The sequence below is a fragment of the Schistosoma mansoni genome, chromosome 6, assembly GCF_000237925.1.
Source record: "Schistosoma mansoni strain Puerto Rico chromosome 6, complete genome".
NCBI lineage: Eukaryota > Metazoa > Platyhelminthes > Trematoda > Strigeidida > Schistosomatidae > Schistosoma > Schistosoma mansoni.
The window spans coordinates 3,889,003-3,906,155 of record NC_031500.1 but is presented as its reverse complement, the minus strand read 5'-3'; the positions used below and the strand labels follow the sequence as shown (position 1 = coordinate 3,906,155).

At 37.3% G+C, this 17,153-nt stretch overlaps 1 protein-coding gene across 1 annotated transcript; it reads right to left on the bottom strand.

Annotated features, from left to right (window-relative positions):
- Positions 1 to 6,022: 6,022 nt before the first annotated feature.
- On the bottom strand, positions 6,023 to 6,868 carry Smp_190710 (hypothetical protein; the record flags this gene model as incomplete). Its single annotated transcript, XM_018797992.1, has 1 exon — positions 6,023 to 6,868. One exon carries the CDS (start codon positions 6,866 to 6,868, stop codon positions 6,023 to 6,025), a length of 846 nt encoding a protein of 281 aa, XP_018652978.1.
- Positions 6,869 to 17,153: the final 10,285 nt, after the last annotated feature.

Here is a 17,153-nt window from a genome sequence, read left to right as displayed (position 1 = left end):
CAATTTACTTCACATGAAATATCTTTCTTCAATTCACTAAGGACTTCATTAGCAACTAATGAATCTCAAATATCATCAACATCATCATCACAAAGTTGAGCAGAAATTGATTCATTTGATACATTTGTCCCACAAAAATCTTCCTGACTGCAGTAGGAAACGTATCAGTTACCTCAATAAATCTATCTATAATTGTTGAGTGCGATTATGGATGTGATTGTTTGAGCATGTGTTCCTTCCGTTGAGCATTGAATGAGATTGAATGAAGAAATGTTCATCAATCTGAAGTATTGATTTCACTTCCTCAATTCAAATTCACATGCTCTCACAATAGTAACCTGGTCGTTCGTTGTAACAGCGACTTGATCTGAAAAGCAGAAGTGTATTTATGATTCAATAGAAAAACAGGATTTGATGTGCAGGTTGAACTGACAACTGAGTTCTAACTGGAATCAGACTGTCACATTGGAAAATGGAAACTGGCAAATTGACCCTGTAGACACAAATATGCAAAATACACGGAATTATCATAAATCACATACTGTGTGTCATCTCGAGCATAGTTCATGTTCATTCAATCCAACCATTACTTATCATGGACAAACATCACACTCACAGAAATGGTCACACCGAATATAACATTATCACATAGGAGAATAAAACAAATATTACACTGAGTATTCACCACATTGAATTGAAAACGGAAGTACTATTCAGCCGAAATCACAATCAGTCGAAATTCCATTGTCCCGTTCAATCCCATCATATCACTACAGTATTCCAAGACAACACATCATTATTAGATTCGGTTGTGATCAACTGGAATGAATGTTCAACCAGTCAATGAAATGGAATGATGTTCCATTTCTGAGTTATTTCTGATTTACTTAGATATCGGTGCAGCATCTTGAGAAAATATGCTCAACTCGTTGCACATTATTTCTCATTTCATGATACAAATTGTCTGGTATATAAACCGATTATGCTTGAAATAAATGATTCATACCGAAGAGTCTGTTCTGGATACAACTGGTTTGGCTAGTCAGAAGCCGGACCTATGAGTACTTTAGACTGCTCGTACGGTTTCCGTGTGTCACTGTTCCAATCGATAAATCGCTGAACTCTAATTGGCGGTCTTATCGCGTTATACGTTAACAGGGCATCCACTCGGTCAAAAGTTATAACATCTACCTATGATCATTTAACACTCGAACAAATATTCAGTGTACTTTTTCACATTCAATCATCAAACGCTGTATCATATCTGAATACATCCACTGAATGATTGATTATCTTCAAACTTAGATTCATCATTCAACAACACCTGATCATCTGACTACAACGTGATAACTGAGTGTTGTAAAAGAGAGCTGTCAACATACAACCACCTATATCAGAAGCATCTCATCATTGAAGTAATGTTCAAACGATGAGAGGATTTCACGAATGATTCTCCCCCACTACATTCTCCAGAACAATAACATCGAACTTTTGTCAATTTCTAGGTACAATTGAATGACATGAAGTGAACAGGGAAAGTGTCAGTGATTACGATCAATGAAGGTATATGCGTTAACATATCATATATGATTAAACAATTATTTCATGTTTACTTACGTGCAGCACCAACGTCTAGCTGAACAGACCACCTAACAGAGATTGATTTCTCTGAAACAATGAAAATAAAATTCAATGGATATCTATCTCATTCAATAAACATACGTTTTAACACAGAATGACTATGCACAACAGTTATCATGTTCCCTTGGAGATTTCAGTTAAACCGACACAATAAAATGAGTAATCATCATTATGAGGGAGTTTCAACGGTTGTCAGTGTTTTCTCGTTATGATGAACGTCTGAATGCAATCAAGTGAGAATAGAAATTTATTTCATTAACGTTTGTTCTAGTGTAGTGAAGGAGAACACAAGTGTGGACAATCGAATATGATTAAACACAAAATTATAGAATGTCTTACTAGAATCTAAAAAACACACAGTAAATACTTCAATTGTAAATGTCAATCAATCGTTTCACATTTCATTGTTCCTTCGTTTCCAAACCAATCATTCTCTGTTTTCGCTCTCTTTTCTTCAATCTTCTTAGCCTTCTGCCTCCAGGCATTTCATTTGATGATATATATTATGTATATCTGTCCACATCAGTAACACACCACGCTAGGAGCTTAAGATTGACTGAGAGATGTTTAGTATCTTTCTGACAATATTCATACAAAATCATTTTCGGAAATTCTATCGCTCCAACGGAACTGTGTTCTCTCAATTGGAGTAATTATTATGCCGAAATGTTACTCCACTGTCAACGATTCTGATGACTGATCGACATTAATGTTAACTAATGACCAGCCTCAATATCAGATCGACTCATGAATTCAACTGTTAAAATATAGAAAGCGTTAGATATCACTTGACCAAAAGACAAACTTCCTCGAAGAAAGCTCAAGGCAAGTGTTGGAGGACATCAAGTATAATGTAACAGTTCATAAGTTCCAATGATACAAATTGAATGCTCACACAGATTCACATGTTCTTGACCTTGTGATCAGTCTGATTCATTGAATCTACCAACAAGTATCGTGTTGGTGAAATATCTCCTCTATTGCAGTGTGAATAGACTGACTTGCTCATTGACTGCTGAACGACTAACCGACCGACTGATTGATTGATTGACTGGAAACTATGTACTGTTGACTTGATCAATTATATCATCATGTGGTTGATTATTTTCACTCAATCAATTCGTGTTTACTTTGAAGTGGATGCTTGTCTCACTCTACATTTTCATCTCACAGTAATCAAAACGTGTTCTGAACACATATTCTCAAACCAAATCATACAAACAAATCAATCAGCATGTTTCGGTGGTCAGTTGCCGCGTAATAATCAAATGAAATACTGATCCATTTATGCAGAATGAATGTGAGGATGGAACAAAGTAAAATCTTACTGAATAATGGAAGAACTCACTGTGATGGGAAACGTGAAATTCAGAATTAGAATTGACTGGAATAAGATCGTCCATACATCCGTGTTAGTCTTCTCCATATATTTGCGTCATACCTATATTAATTGAATGGAAACATACAATTTCATTGATATTCTGCAGTCAATGAATCAGTGAATGGATGAATGGATGAATGAGTGAGTGAGTGAATGATTGTGAAATGAAGTGTAGATTGAAATGAATTGGATAAACTGTCATTAGTTTACTGAGGGATATCAAACTATAGACACGTTGAATATGGAAAGACATCAATAGATGATTTGAATGTCAGATAAGGCATAGAGATGATTCACTGAATAAATGAAAGTGACATTGAGTTGGAGAATCAAATGTGTTAAATAAGAATATTCAATAAACACTGTAGTTCAAAGAAATGCATTCACTTACCGTCATCACGAATCTCCAATCTAGTGACATCAGCATAGTATTTTTTTCAACTGGATTGTTGCACCAATAACCTAAAATGATGCACACATTTGCATGAATGACTCTGTTGGAACATGTATCCAAGTCACATGAGACGAATGAGTCTTATTCAAACTCCCAATACAAATCGGGTATGACTGATTAATGCGAATGATCTGTGAGTAGTGGTAATAATGGGAGTGGATATGTGTAATAACATCTGACTGATCACTCTCATATCGATATGTATCACCTTCGAGAAATACGCTTTCTTCATTCTCCACATCAGGATGTTTACAAATGTCTTCAGCGTTGAAGAATTTGTAAGGTCAAACGACGATCAGATAGATTGATATCTGGCGATAGACTAGTCGAAAATGTATATCTCAAATGGTTGAAATGAATAAAACACAGTTATCTCATCTCATTCAATCGAATGGAAATTTGTATGATACACCGATTTGGTGAACAGTTTCACTCAACACAATGTGGCCATTGCTTGGTAGGTTTATATAGATTTTGTAATTGTTTGCTTGTTTCCTTCTCCTCCAATGATTCCAAATGACCATTGAGAAGGTGAAATTTGATAAACGCGTTTATTCATTGTTAACCAATGATTCGGGTTTATGAATTCATAGTTACTCAATATTGTTTTGACTACTGATTATAGGCCATCGTTATTGTGATTCCTGACCCCTTTCGATGAACATGTTGTGTGTATGAAACAGAATACTTGATTTTATGTGATTGGTTAATCTGTGTTGAAAGTGTGTGCCAATGTGTCAATGAACATAGATTATTTTCACAGTAGTGATTTGTTACGTTGTCGTCAATGGTGCTTACTTGTAATATGATTTGTTAAAGTCAGTGTAGCATAAACTGTTTTGATTGGATGTCGAATTGAGCATTTTCACATTTGAATTTTATTCTTTGAAAGAAATTCTGTCAGACTGTTCCATCCACGTGTTCACATAAAATTGTTACTTCTGACAATCGGGAACATCAATTCTATTTGACCGTCATACGACACTCCTGACTGTGAGTAGATATCGAGATTCAGAGTGGAATTGAATTTCTTTTCGATCAGGTATAAATCAAACTGATCTTGTCAGTTATCATGACATGAGAAAGACTACACTTGTCATGAAATGTAAACTGTGAAACTCTGATCACTTCTGATCGAATATGATCCACACTTGTAATTAGAATAGTGATTACTGAACCTGAAATTTAAGTAAATATTTAATCGTGATGTTCAAGAATATTCGAATTGCAGTATGAACTAGTAATCTCAGAAATAACGCAATCTATTCAAGAAGTATTAGATTTTCGTGCCTATATGTTAATTAGACCTAGAAAACTTCTCAGTTGTGTTAGAGAACTAGGTATGGGGTATTGTTTAATGGTGTCTACTTTTTTGATCGGTTTAATCCCTTCTGGGCTTATTGTGTGACCGAGAAATTCTAAAGTTTGAACACCGAAAACACACTTACTTTGATGTATGTTTATTCCATGTTCATCCAGTCTTTTTAACACTGTTTTTACATGCTGTTCGTGTGATTGCAAATCGGGGCTGGCAATTAACAAGTCGTCTATATACCCCTGCGCAAATGGCATATCTCGAAGTAGATTGTCTATGAATCTTTGAAATGTCTGTGCCGCATTTCTCAGGCCGAATGGCATGCGTATAAACTCGAATAAGCCAAAGGGTGTTGTAATAGCTGTCTTGGGGATATCTTCATCAGCCACTGGGATATTGTGATATGCCCTGACTAAGTCAACTTTAGTGAATATGTTCATACCCTGTAAACCGTTTGTGAAATCTTGGATATGCGGTATTGGGTACCTATCTGGTACGGTTTGACGGTTGAGGGCTCTGTAATCCCCGCACGGTCGCCAGTCACCTTCATTTTTCTTTGGGACCATATGCAAAGGGGATGCCCATTGACTATCAGAGGGACGGATAATACCCAGTTGTAGCATATAATCAAACTCGGCCCTAGCGATTTTGAGCTTATCTGGTGCTAGTCTCCTGGGTTTTGCAAAAACCGGTGCACCTTCGGTTTTGATAGTGTGACTTACTTTTAGTTTGTCTTTAGAAGGCTGTGGGTTTGGTTTAGTTAAGTTTGGAAATTCCGCGAGTATATCTTGGAATTTCGCTGTTGTTACTGGAGGAGTTTGAATCAAGTTAAGAGAGCTGATGTGACTTTCTTTGCCTTTTGTGTAATACGAAGTTTCTTTTAGTGTTAATCGCCGTTTCTTGGTGTCAACTAGAAATTCGTATCTCTCTAGAAAGTCCATCCCTAGTATTGCCAGATCTAAGTCGGCTACCGTGAAAACCCAAGGGAATTGCCTCCTGAACCCCAAATCTAGGGTTAAGTTTTTCTGCCCAAATGTCGCAATTTTAGTTTTATTTGCAGCTTGAAGTGTAATTGATGATGTTTCTCGACTAATCTCAGTTTTATTTTGAGGGATGATGCTAAGAGCAGCGCCAGTATCCACCAAGAAATTCAAGCCAGAGTTTCTGTCTCTAACATAAAACAAGCGACTGTTTTGGCGCCCCTCCTCAGTCGTCGCGACCTGGGGAGGGGTTACTCGTTTCCCGCTGTCTTAGAATTATGCTTAGGCCAGGCACATGGTTGCATGCACTTGGTTGAGTTGACACCAAACTTCCAGTGGTACCAACAAAACTGCCCAGGTTGTCTGGACATTTGTGACCTGTTTTGTGACTTGGATCGTGGTCGTTGTGGTGACCTGCTCCTGTTTCTATGACCCATTTGCATTCTGGTGACAGCCTCAGTGAGACTCTTAACACTCGCAATGAGTCCTTCTATGACGGGGTCTTTTGCTGATTCTACTTTTTGTGTGTGATTTATTGTGCCTGGTCCAGTTGGAGGACCTCTCTCCATTATTCTATCGGCTATACGCGCTAAATGAGATAATGAGGTTTCAGGATCTTGTGCATCCAAACAGTGTTGGACGTAGCATGGGAGAGCTTGTATCCATCCTTGTTTTAGGACTGCTTCACCCACCGTGTTATCACCCATTAACACTTGGAGGTGACGCAAAAACTGTGACGGCGACCGATCACCTAGTGTTTCACCTTGAAAAAGTCTTTGGATTCTTTGACTATCTGATAATGATAAACGGTTTATTATCTCTCGTCTTAAGATGGTGTATGGTTGTGGTAATGGTGGATCTAAAATCAAGTCACGGACTTCTTTGGCAACTGAAGGAGGAAGGATAGAACACAAGTCTCTATAGCGAATCCCTTCAGATTTGATATTGTGTCTTGCGAAATAATGCTCTAGTTGAGCAAACCACAACTCAGGATCACTACGATCAAATTCTGGAAGTCGGGATTTCGTAGTTATAACAGTGTCTATCACCACTGGTGACAAATCCTCCAGATTATGGGTTTCTATTGAGTCTGACATGAGGTATGTGACAAATATAGCAATAAAGTTAGCACGAAAAATGGTTACTATAACACGAATAACTTAAGATAATACGGAATAAACTAGTTATATACTCAACTTAGTTTACGGATAATCCGGTCTACTTTTACGATTAAGTAAAAAAAAAAAAAGATTAATAACAGAAATGAGGTTAAATTGTGTTCAAAAAGGGCTCACCACTTTCGTGCCTTAAGGTAACCCTCGTGCTATTGATAGAAGAAACCAGAGAAGTAGTGAATAGGTCTTTATTTCGATCTTCGCGCAGTCACAGTGGAGCGTGGGATTATCTGTTCAGACAAACAAAGGCTCTCAACATTCCATATAAGATAGTAGGGAATATAACGCTTACAAAAGGTAAGGAAGTGAATGAATACTTGAACAATACTGTTTTAGCATATGCTTGGTTGTTTGGGGTCAACTCTTAACCAACCAACCTGAGCTGTTACAAGATTAGCACAAACGACTGTATTGTATTTGGAATCCAAAATCAAACAGTTATCAATACAAGGGAATCACTGGTTCATTCAAACACCACATCCGCAACAGCTTAAATTGGACTGTAAGTGTCTGTAATGAATTGTACGTGTTCTTAAAATCATCTTACGTCTGTCCGACAGTGTATTGGATGTAGACTGTGTATTATCTAGAATGTACTCGTTAGTATTAGAATTAACAACCGAAGTTGGAACAAACTCAACTGAATCCTGCAATTGTATACAATCATCATGTCGGTTGTGTAGTGAAACCACTGTTATCTAGAATTGGCATCATAGACTTTCCAACACTTTTTCCCCCACGAAATAATGTTGGATTTTCATATCCCCAAGTTATGAATAATGTGGCTTCATTTAAAACATATTTCTCATATTGACTAGAGTATTCATTAGAAGTGACTTCATGATAAGTATAAACAACAGTTGATATGAAGTTATCCGAATTGTAATGAAAATCAAGCTCACATAGTACTCGTGCTTCGCATTCAATAAGTTTCCTACAAGAAGCAAATGCATTATGAGGATAAATAATGTATGATATGACATCAGGATTTAATTCTTTTGAAATATTTTCCTCAAATTGACTAAGAGTTTCATTAGAGTGTAGATGGCTTCGAGTCTTGATTGACTATGATCACCACTACAATAAGATTACGCGCCCAAAAACGTCTTGGTCTCTTTGATTACTCGCAAACCAGAAGGCTGTAATTAGTCCAGATAAAGTATATTTATTGACGATCTCGTGGTATCGAAAGAATACCGAGACGTGCCAACAAGTACAGGCAATAAGGGTAGAGCGTAAGAAAGTTCGAGCGAACACGGTGGACGACCGAACGAAAAGTGATTTTGATACTGTTAGACAACAACGAGTACAGTAAAACAATCACTGGTGCAATTGGTTATAATAATAATTGTTTCCATTATACCGACCGCGTTCTTGTCGGGAAAAACAGGTCACTACAAGAGAATAATGGATCATTAGAAAAATCAGCATCTACCAAATCTGAATCTGGTTTTTGACCATGATTCGACTCATTCATCATATCATTCTCAAAGTTGTAAGAAATTTCATCAGAAATATGTGAATCATTATGACAAACCATATCTGGTGCAATAGCATGAGAAATCTGATAGGAAGTTGGTTGGCCGGAAACTTTTGTCTTATAGTGATTCTAGGTTTCGTTCAACTCTGGACTGCTATGTGACTCTATACCGCTTCTAAAAGTCTATTGTAACATGCATAGTTGAGGACTTTTTGTAACAACCAAATAAAAATCACATAATTTTCCTGTTTGTCACACTTTATATGTAGCCACACTTATATTCAATATCTATTGTTTCTCTGTATCAATGGTAAAGAAACATTTATATTTGTTTGGTTATATCTAACATACACTACACTACCGCGGTTCTTAAAATGTGAACGCTCTCTCCGCCGTCCATTCTTCTGCTTTATTGGCCACGGCCCTTGATTGAAGATTATAGCATCATTTTAGGCCTTCCCACACTACTTTGAAGCTTCGGCCAGGATCATTATTAAATAATAATACAGGATTTAATCTTCAATTTGCCGTCGGTACCATCATGTGCAGAGGAATCTTTGTTAATCAAGTGAACTTATTTGTGGTTGTCATCTCAGAGGGCAGCTTACAAGTGACATTCATTCCATAACAACTGTTACCATTTTGTTGTTCAATATACCATTTTATATTCACACAGTAATTTGTTATCTTTCGCGTTACTCATAGACATACGCTTAGATTTGTAGTGTTAATTCTTTTGGTGTATTATTGGCAACTTAGCGTATTGTTGTATCTTAACTAAGCCCTTTTGATGGGATCCATCATAAGTCTTAGATAAAGACAAGTGATCATTAGAAACAATCACCTTAGTAGAATCACAAATTTTAGCATTAGTTTCAGCGAAATGAATTATGGTATTACACATTGACTGAATGTGTCCAGTTTTACCACATTTAAAGCATTTAGAACTACGAAATACACATGAATTCATAGATGAAACTTGCCACAGACAAAGCATTTACCAAACATGTGCTCATCTTCGTGAAATGTTTCACTAATCAATGAATGGTTCCCTCAATAACCTTGATTATGTATTGGACTTGGACGACGTAGTAAAGTAGTGGGATTCCTGATGTTCTGGCGAGTTCTTTCATCGAATTTTTCTCCCTTACCGCATTCGGAATTTGTATAATTTACATGGTCCAGCGGTAGTTGTTTGAGAGTTGCATAAGGGAGTGAAACCAGCTTGTCTAGAAATGCCAAAGTCTTTATTAAGCTGTATGCTTCTTTTCTGATGAATGTAAGGAAATGGGCCACAAAATAAGAATTCTCATCATCCTCCTTGGTCATAGCTCAGATTTCAAACCTCTCAATGTAATCCTCAGAAGTATTAAGATCTGAATGTGCTTCCAACCATTCCATAACAGGCTCCATCGCGACGCCAATGTGATGATTTGAAGTATTTGAATTATATTATGAACTAGCAATCCCAGCAACAACGCAATTACTCAAGAAGTATTAGATTAACACGAACGAATGTACTATATTTGGAGTTCAAAATCAAACAGTCATCAATACAAGGGAATTATTGGTTCATTCAAACACCACATTAATGCACAAAGAGAAGACAATTTTCCATCCGAGTGTTTCCACGAATTGATTTAACATATCATTTGAGCCTGTAATGGTCTTTGTATGTGTGTGAACATATGAATGAATCATTGTTATGAGATCATATATAGGCTATATATTATTCACTCTAAACTACTCTTTCAACCAAGTAACGTTTAAGCGTTTTCCACAAGTACCTATCGAACCTGTTAATCGAAATGAAGTTTTGTATTCATTTCACAATATAATCTGATTCAGTGTTCTTCAGAAAATAAGTGTATTCACATCAGTGTCATTAAACATTCATGAATTGAATCCCAAACTCTACAATCAAAACAGCAATTACTGGAACTGACTCTAATGGGATTCCACTCAAGATCGAAGGCAAACATAGTTGACACATGAGAATCCCATCCACCATCATCTACAGACCACAAATTCAGCAATTCATTTCACCATTACTTCTGTTACTCATTTCACTCTACAATTTGCCATTACCAGTATCTCCTCCATCTTATCAATATTCATCTTGTCGACAATTATCCCTCACAACTCCACTTCATTGGAAACCAGATTGTGAGGCACAACCATGAAAATGGTTCCACTCACTGGTGTTCTGACTGCTGGGCTTCCCAAGCACCATTTAAAACTCTCTTTCTAAATTCCAGATATGATGAAGGTTGGAAAACATTCCGTCCCAGCGACATTTTCACTGAGCATTGGTGCTTTCTTCCACCAAACCGTCTGCCCGGCACTCAATGTGCTTCCGGCATGTCGCAACCAATCATCAGAACAACTTTTACAGAGTTTAAGGTATCAAATGGCACACAACCCAAATCCGGCCACTTAATTGGTCTGTTCATTACCGACTTCGTTTACTTATGTTCTGGTATACTTTCCACAACCAAAGGTTCTTCGATCTTAACCTGGTCAATTCGGTCTAGGAACACACCTGTTAAGGCGCATTCCTAACGCTCGTTGTTCTGTTACCACCCACTTTCTGGTTCACGACTGATACTTGATATTTCTTCGAGTCCAGCAATTCCAAGCAGTCCGACTTCATCAATGTTGAGTGAAAACCCTCATCCAAAATAGTGTAGCCAACAACAGTGTTTCCACATCTTAGTTGTATGGAATCATTCCCAAACACAGCTGACTGTTTAGAGACTTGGTAAATCCACAACAACTCTCCATACCAGGTTTATCATTCGAGCTGTTGACTGATGAATCATTATATGATGTTTCTTCGCTTATCACACAATGTTACAACACCTCTTCAGTTCAAAGTCACTAGCATTATATCCTTGCCTAATACAGACAAAGCATATACCTTTGCTCTTAGCGTGAGGCCATCGGTCTTTGACCGTAAACGGTGAAAATGGTGGGCATTTATAAATGGTGTGGTCATCAGAACACATGCTGCATCCAATGTTTCCAACCATAGTATTCCGATGTCAGATCACAAGTGACAATTCATATTTACACTGTCCCTATTTTGGACGGTTCACCAACTGCCTGAATTTACTACTCGACACTCTCAACGAGACGTACGAAACTTAGTGAGTTAGGCAAATGTTGGCTCTCTACCATCATCTGTCAGTCTATCCATCAGATTTCCCAACTGCACTTGCACTCGTTTAGTTATCACTTCCTCAGTTGATTTAAATTAGGTGTTAGAAACGATAGAACTGAACATCTTCAGAAAGAATACTTGAAATAACATAACAAATATTTTTTCAGAACTGTAGACTGCAAACTGAGTTTAGAATGAAGAATTACTGTCTAGATTGGGTTAGATACTCACCGTTTCCCAGTTGAAAGTAAAACAAGTTACTGTGTAAATAACTCTTCCAAACAAATATTACCAGCCAGTTATTCTACCAATACTTTTCCAATTAGTGGTCAAATCAATCGCAACAAATAAATGTTATTCTGTCCTATTTGGATAGATCACGTACTGATTCGTCCGAAAGAGAATATCTAATTATGTTATAACGCAGTGTGCTTCCAATTATGTGAGAGTGCTTTAATTCACTATCAAAAATACACAATTCCAGTCAAAGCAAGTAACCTCATCGAAAGGGACAGCGAATCAATATAGCTGCCACCATGACTAAGTATCAACTAAAACAACATAAATGTGGTTCAGGAAAGACATGGGAATCCAGTGAAGCGGTAGGAAAAACAAAATCTATATCTAAATGCAAATAATACAATCTCACATGGACTCGAAAGATCAACCGAACGTTCATCTGAAGGAATCAAGAGGAATTAATTATAAGTGTATACGTGGAAAGATTTTCACACACAAAACCTTGAAAAAGGATCTTACATAGAAGCGCAAAATCCCCCCTTGCAACACGAGGACATCTTGGTTCATTAAGTCATGGTTCATCCTACAATATAATCTGCACTAGAGAAGTGGGTAGGACTTACAACAATAGACTTACCCATCCTACCTGCATTAATATAACAAGGAACTACTCAAACCCTCCAAGGAGATATATCGTACGTATATCTCTTCTAACTAACGAACAGTTACTGTCCCAATCTTCCCGTAGTTATCTGTTTTATAGCACACTACCACCCTTAAGAACTACCTTCATCGGAATGAAAAGTCTAAAGCCACAGTAACGACATATCGTTTATGAGAATCGTGATGTTCGAATAACCATTTTTGACGTATTTGTAGGGACGATAAATCTGTTCTTAACCACGCTTTCCTAAACACACTACCTAGATAACCAACATGATCTGCGTCTAAATATCTTATCTATTTCAATTCTACTAATCAACTACACGTTTCTCATCAACATTATTTCTCAATAAACAACAATAGAGTACATTATCGGACAGTGTGATTTGTAATCTCTGTCTGTTGACCTCAGATGAATGTAGAAATAACATTGATTATACAGGGTTGTTGTTATCGTCTAACACTACATTCCACCTAATTAATCAATATAATATGGTATAGTCTATTGTGGAATGAGTGTAATATGAATCTTAGTTAAAATAAACAATATCACTCACCAATTGTGTGTATGTGTTTATGTGACTGACAATCACCTACATACACACACCCATTCACACACAGACAGACAGAGAGAGAACAAACGTGAATGAAATTTTCACTTTACAATAGTTCACTGCCTTCATATTTAGAGAAATGAAGTGAAAACAATCATCTTGCTTATCGATTCATAGAAGGTCATACTTCAATTATGAATAAATAATGTAACCATTTACCATCTAATTTCAAAATGAGTCTAGTTGTGGTTTACCTACTGATTCGTGTAGCTATCACTTCCTCAATTGATCAATCTATTCAACGTCGGTTAACAATGCCGATTGTCATAGCATCGACTAGTAATTACGTCTTATGTATATTGTGTATGAGAGTGTGGTCAATCACTCTGGTGACGTCATACACATCACGGTCTGTTCATGGCTTCGAATCAATCAGTATCACTTGTAAATTCATGGTTACCCAATATTCTTAATATGTGCTCTTCACCGTTGACCAAATATATATGTTGTGTTGAATATTGATTATTGTTAGATATGATCTTCTATCAAAGCCTATAATAGGAGGAACATGAATATACATAGTTTAGTTACTTATTAATTATACCGTAAGAATACGTGTACCGTATTGGTCCACAAATAGATCTCAAAAGTCACCATTCACAATTCTCGTCGGGATATGACAGGACATCGTATATCTCTTGTTTCATATTGCTATTTTCCGTGATTCACAGACGTTTGGTTACATTCTCTCCTTTTAATCGTTTCTTCTAGTGTGTTTATATATGTGTGCATATCTCCTTTTTAAAAATTAAAAACAATTTTTTAGTGCTAAACCTTTTTACACCACCTCATGCTATTTATATGTATGCATATATACCAGAATATTTTTCGCACGTTTTCATCCGCACTCAAGTATGACTGTATTTCTACTTGTATTTAAACTTTCGTTTTACTTTGCTCTAGGAAAGCTGAAAGGGATAGGAAACCGACGAAGAACACAATGAAACAAGATTTCCATTATACATTTTTTCCTTGTCATATTGTACCACGTGACCCCTTATATTAGAGAAAGACGACCAGATGCTGCTAAATATAGCAGTCTATAGGAAGAATGTTTACCAACGGCAATCTCATTGGGTTAAGACTTCTGGTTAGCCAAGCTTCAAGGTCACCACTGCCCCACTAGGATTCGAGTGGGCTGTGGCGGTATAAAAGTCCCCAAAATTAATAGCTCTGTAAGTCTTACACATTTCATGCTGACCGCACTAGTTTTACTGATTTCACCTGGCTGAATGCGTTCGATCACTTATCCTCACCAGATCACCCGTAGTGCACCGTGCTACACATCTTCTACAACCACTAACCAGCTTGGATTAATTATTTCCTGATACGTCGATGCCCTGCCAAATATAATTTCGAACTCTGCGTGTTACGTACAAACGCTTTATCAAACCCTGAATATCTATGGCGAATTCGGTTTCGAGCACGATGATAAATATCATTTCAAATCCCCAATATTTTGATACTTTTGTATCGCCGAATTTTTTGTTCAATCTCCATATTTCAGCATCGTGATGATGGAACAGACACAGCCTGTTAGGGATTAAAACGAAAATGTTCCCACATTTCATCTCAATCTCTCTGACCAGACTTTCGCGAGCATTGAGTGTCAGACTTACATGCAGACTTCCTCCCAGTAATGGAAACACGACTGCTCAATTTTGACACGTACACTGCACCTAATATGTTTACTAGTGATGCTTCCTAACCTTAAATTTAGGCTATTCTTAAACGAAGAGACCCTATCGATCGACGAAAGTTAGACCACCTCTTTCACAATGTAAAATGGCAACACGACTCAACGACAGAAATGTCGTTACACACACTGTGGGCCACCGGTCAATGAGCTTTCGACGTGAGCTTCTCAGTATAACATTTCTTATCTAAAATTGTCCAACAGGTGCTGACGGTCCTCGTTCCATTCCATAATAACACTGTGGACATACCGGCTGCAACTGCAATTTGGGTTCTGACGATCATCAGACCCCCAGCATTGAGGTTTATTATACCGAAGAAAAGTCTCAAATGTCACAAGATGACATTGAAGATCTTTGTAATGGACTCATCCGTTATATTTATCTGAAGATCACGAAAGGGAGATAGCGGGGGTTAGTCTTGAAATCATAATAAGTATGATAATTCTTTCAGAAACAGTAGAGAACCCTGAGGTTTTCTGAACTCAAAATCATCCCTCACGATGATAATCTTAGCTGATTGACATAACCGTATGTGATGACGAAAGTCCGCTTTCTTGTCGTCACTGGTGAGGAAGTAAGCGATCTTTCCACGAATAATAATGGCCATCTTCCAGAACCGCATTTCAGCTTACAGGTGGAAAAGGAAAAAGTGAACTCCACATATGGTCGGATATATGATTATCTCGACATATGCTCACGCAAACTCCTTCACTGTATTTACATTGTTCCATCTGCTTCTATGCCGATCTTCAGTGTAGACCCCTTACAACGGCATAATCTGCATGAAATAACTTTCTATAGGTGAAATTCTTGACTATACTCAGGCTGTTGAGCTCAGAGTCTCAGCTTGGCCAAGGTCAGAACCAGTAATCTTTTTGTCATGACAAACTTTATCTATTCCTAAAACACAAACTAAAACTATTAGTATGCAAAAGGACAGTTAATACAGTCTTTTAAACAGGGAAAAGTGAGACGAAAAAATACTGAAAAGTAACTGTAGGATAGGGATAATGACCCAGAAAACCTAATATCTTTCATTACAAACTGTGACCAGTTAATGAACAAGGCGTATTCACACAGCGGCAAAGAGAGTTAATAAGTCAGTAGGCGTTTAATGTTGCCACTGATGGGTTCGTCTATCGATCAAACTTTACAAATCTATTCATCAAACTGAGCGAGCGGAGGTTAGAAGATGCAAGTAATAAATTATCTGCTTGTTAAACCTCATTTAAGGTTGTGGGTTGTGCCTAGTAACTGTAAAGCATTTAATAGATGCATACTATCAACCGATATTCAACAAGTACTACGAACCCTACTGAACGCGATCAAAATTACCGTGTGCGTAACCAGAAATACTACACACCATATTACGACCGTGAACCACTTGCATTATCGAAATTGCCTAGCCAAGCTCTAAAAAAGCCAAGATTTGCCAAATATGAATTCGAATACATGATATAATTGGCCATCGAACAGCTAATAGGCATCCCTCTTGCACATGGTTCCTATAAAGGACAGAAATGACTGACATCCAATAAATGATAATCGGCAAATTAATACGGACACCAATTCAGATAGTTAACATTCGCCAAACATCCTCTACCTGACAATCCCTTCAAAAAACATAATCCCTTTCTTGAAAACCGATATCGGTGAATCGTGTAATCAGATTCGTATGGCTGAAGACGGCATTACTGAGACGGCTATAAACAATCCGTTTGAACTCTATGAATTTTCGCTCATGCCTTTCACTTTGAGAAATAATATGTTTTTGACGGAGCAAGTATGCACCATTTTGACAGGCATAATCAATAACTTACACTGAATAACAAATGAGATGCTTCTCGAGAAGGATTGTTAAGTAGATAAAATCATTGAAAATACATGGTAGTATTTTCTTGCATGTGTAACGGCGAGTTAATACTTAGGTTTGTATGTTGGTACTGAGCTATAAGCACAGTGTAGAGGCAGGGAAATGTCACCGAACCTTGGCCAAATCATCCGGCAGTTGTGTCACTGAATATCGAACAGATCATCAATCCCTGTCAAAGTCGAGGACAACGAACTTCCATCAGTTAATCGTAAACTGTGGACTGGCGCATGCGGTGATGGTCTCGCTATCTACTCTGTTCTCATCCTTACCAATATATTTCCATAATAACTTCCTTTGTGTTACACGGTTGTAGTGACCTACTTTTATGAAGAGAACACGATTGATATATAGAAAAATTATTACTAAAACCAGTTGTTCGAATGTACCTGTTTGTTTAAGTGTGTCAAAATACACTCTTCCGTTGTTTTGTGACTTTGCATGAACTCTCGTGCACTCAATAGTCTCGCTTATAAACCT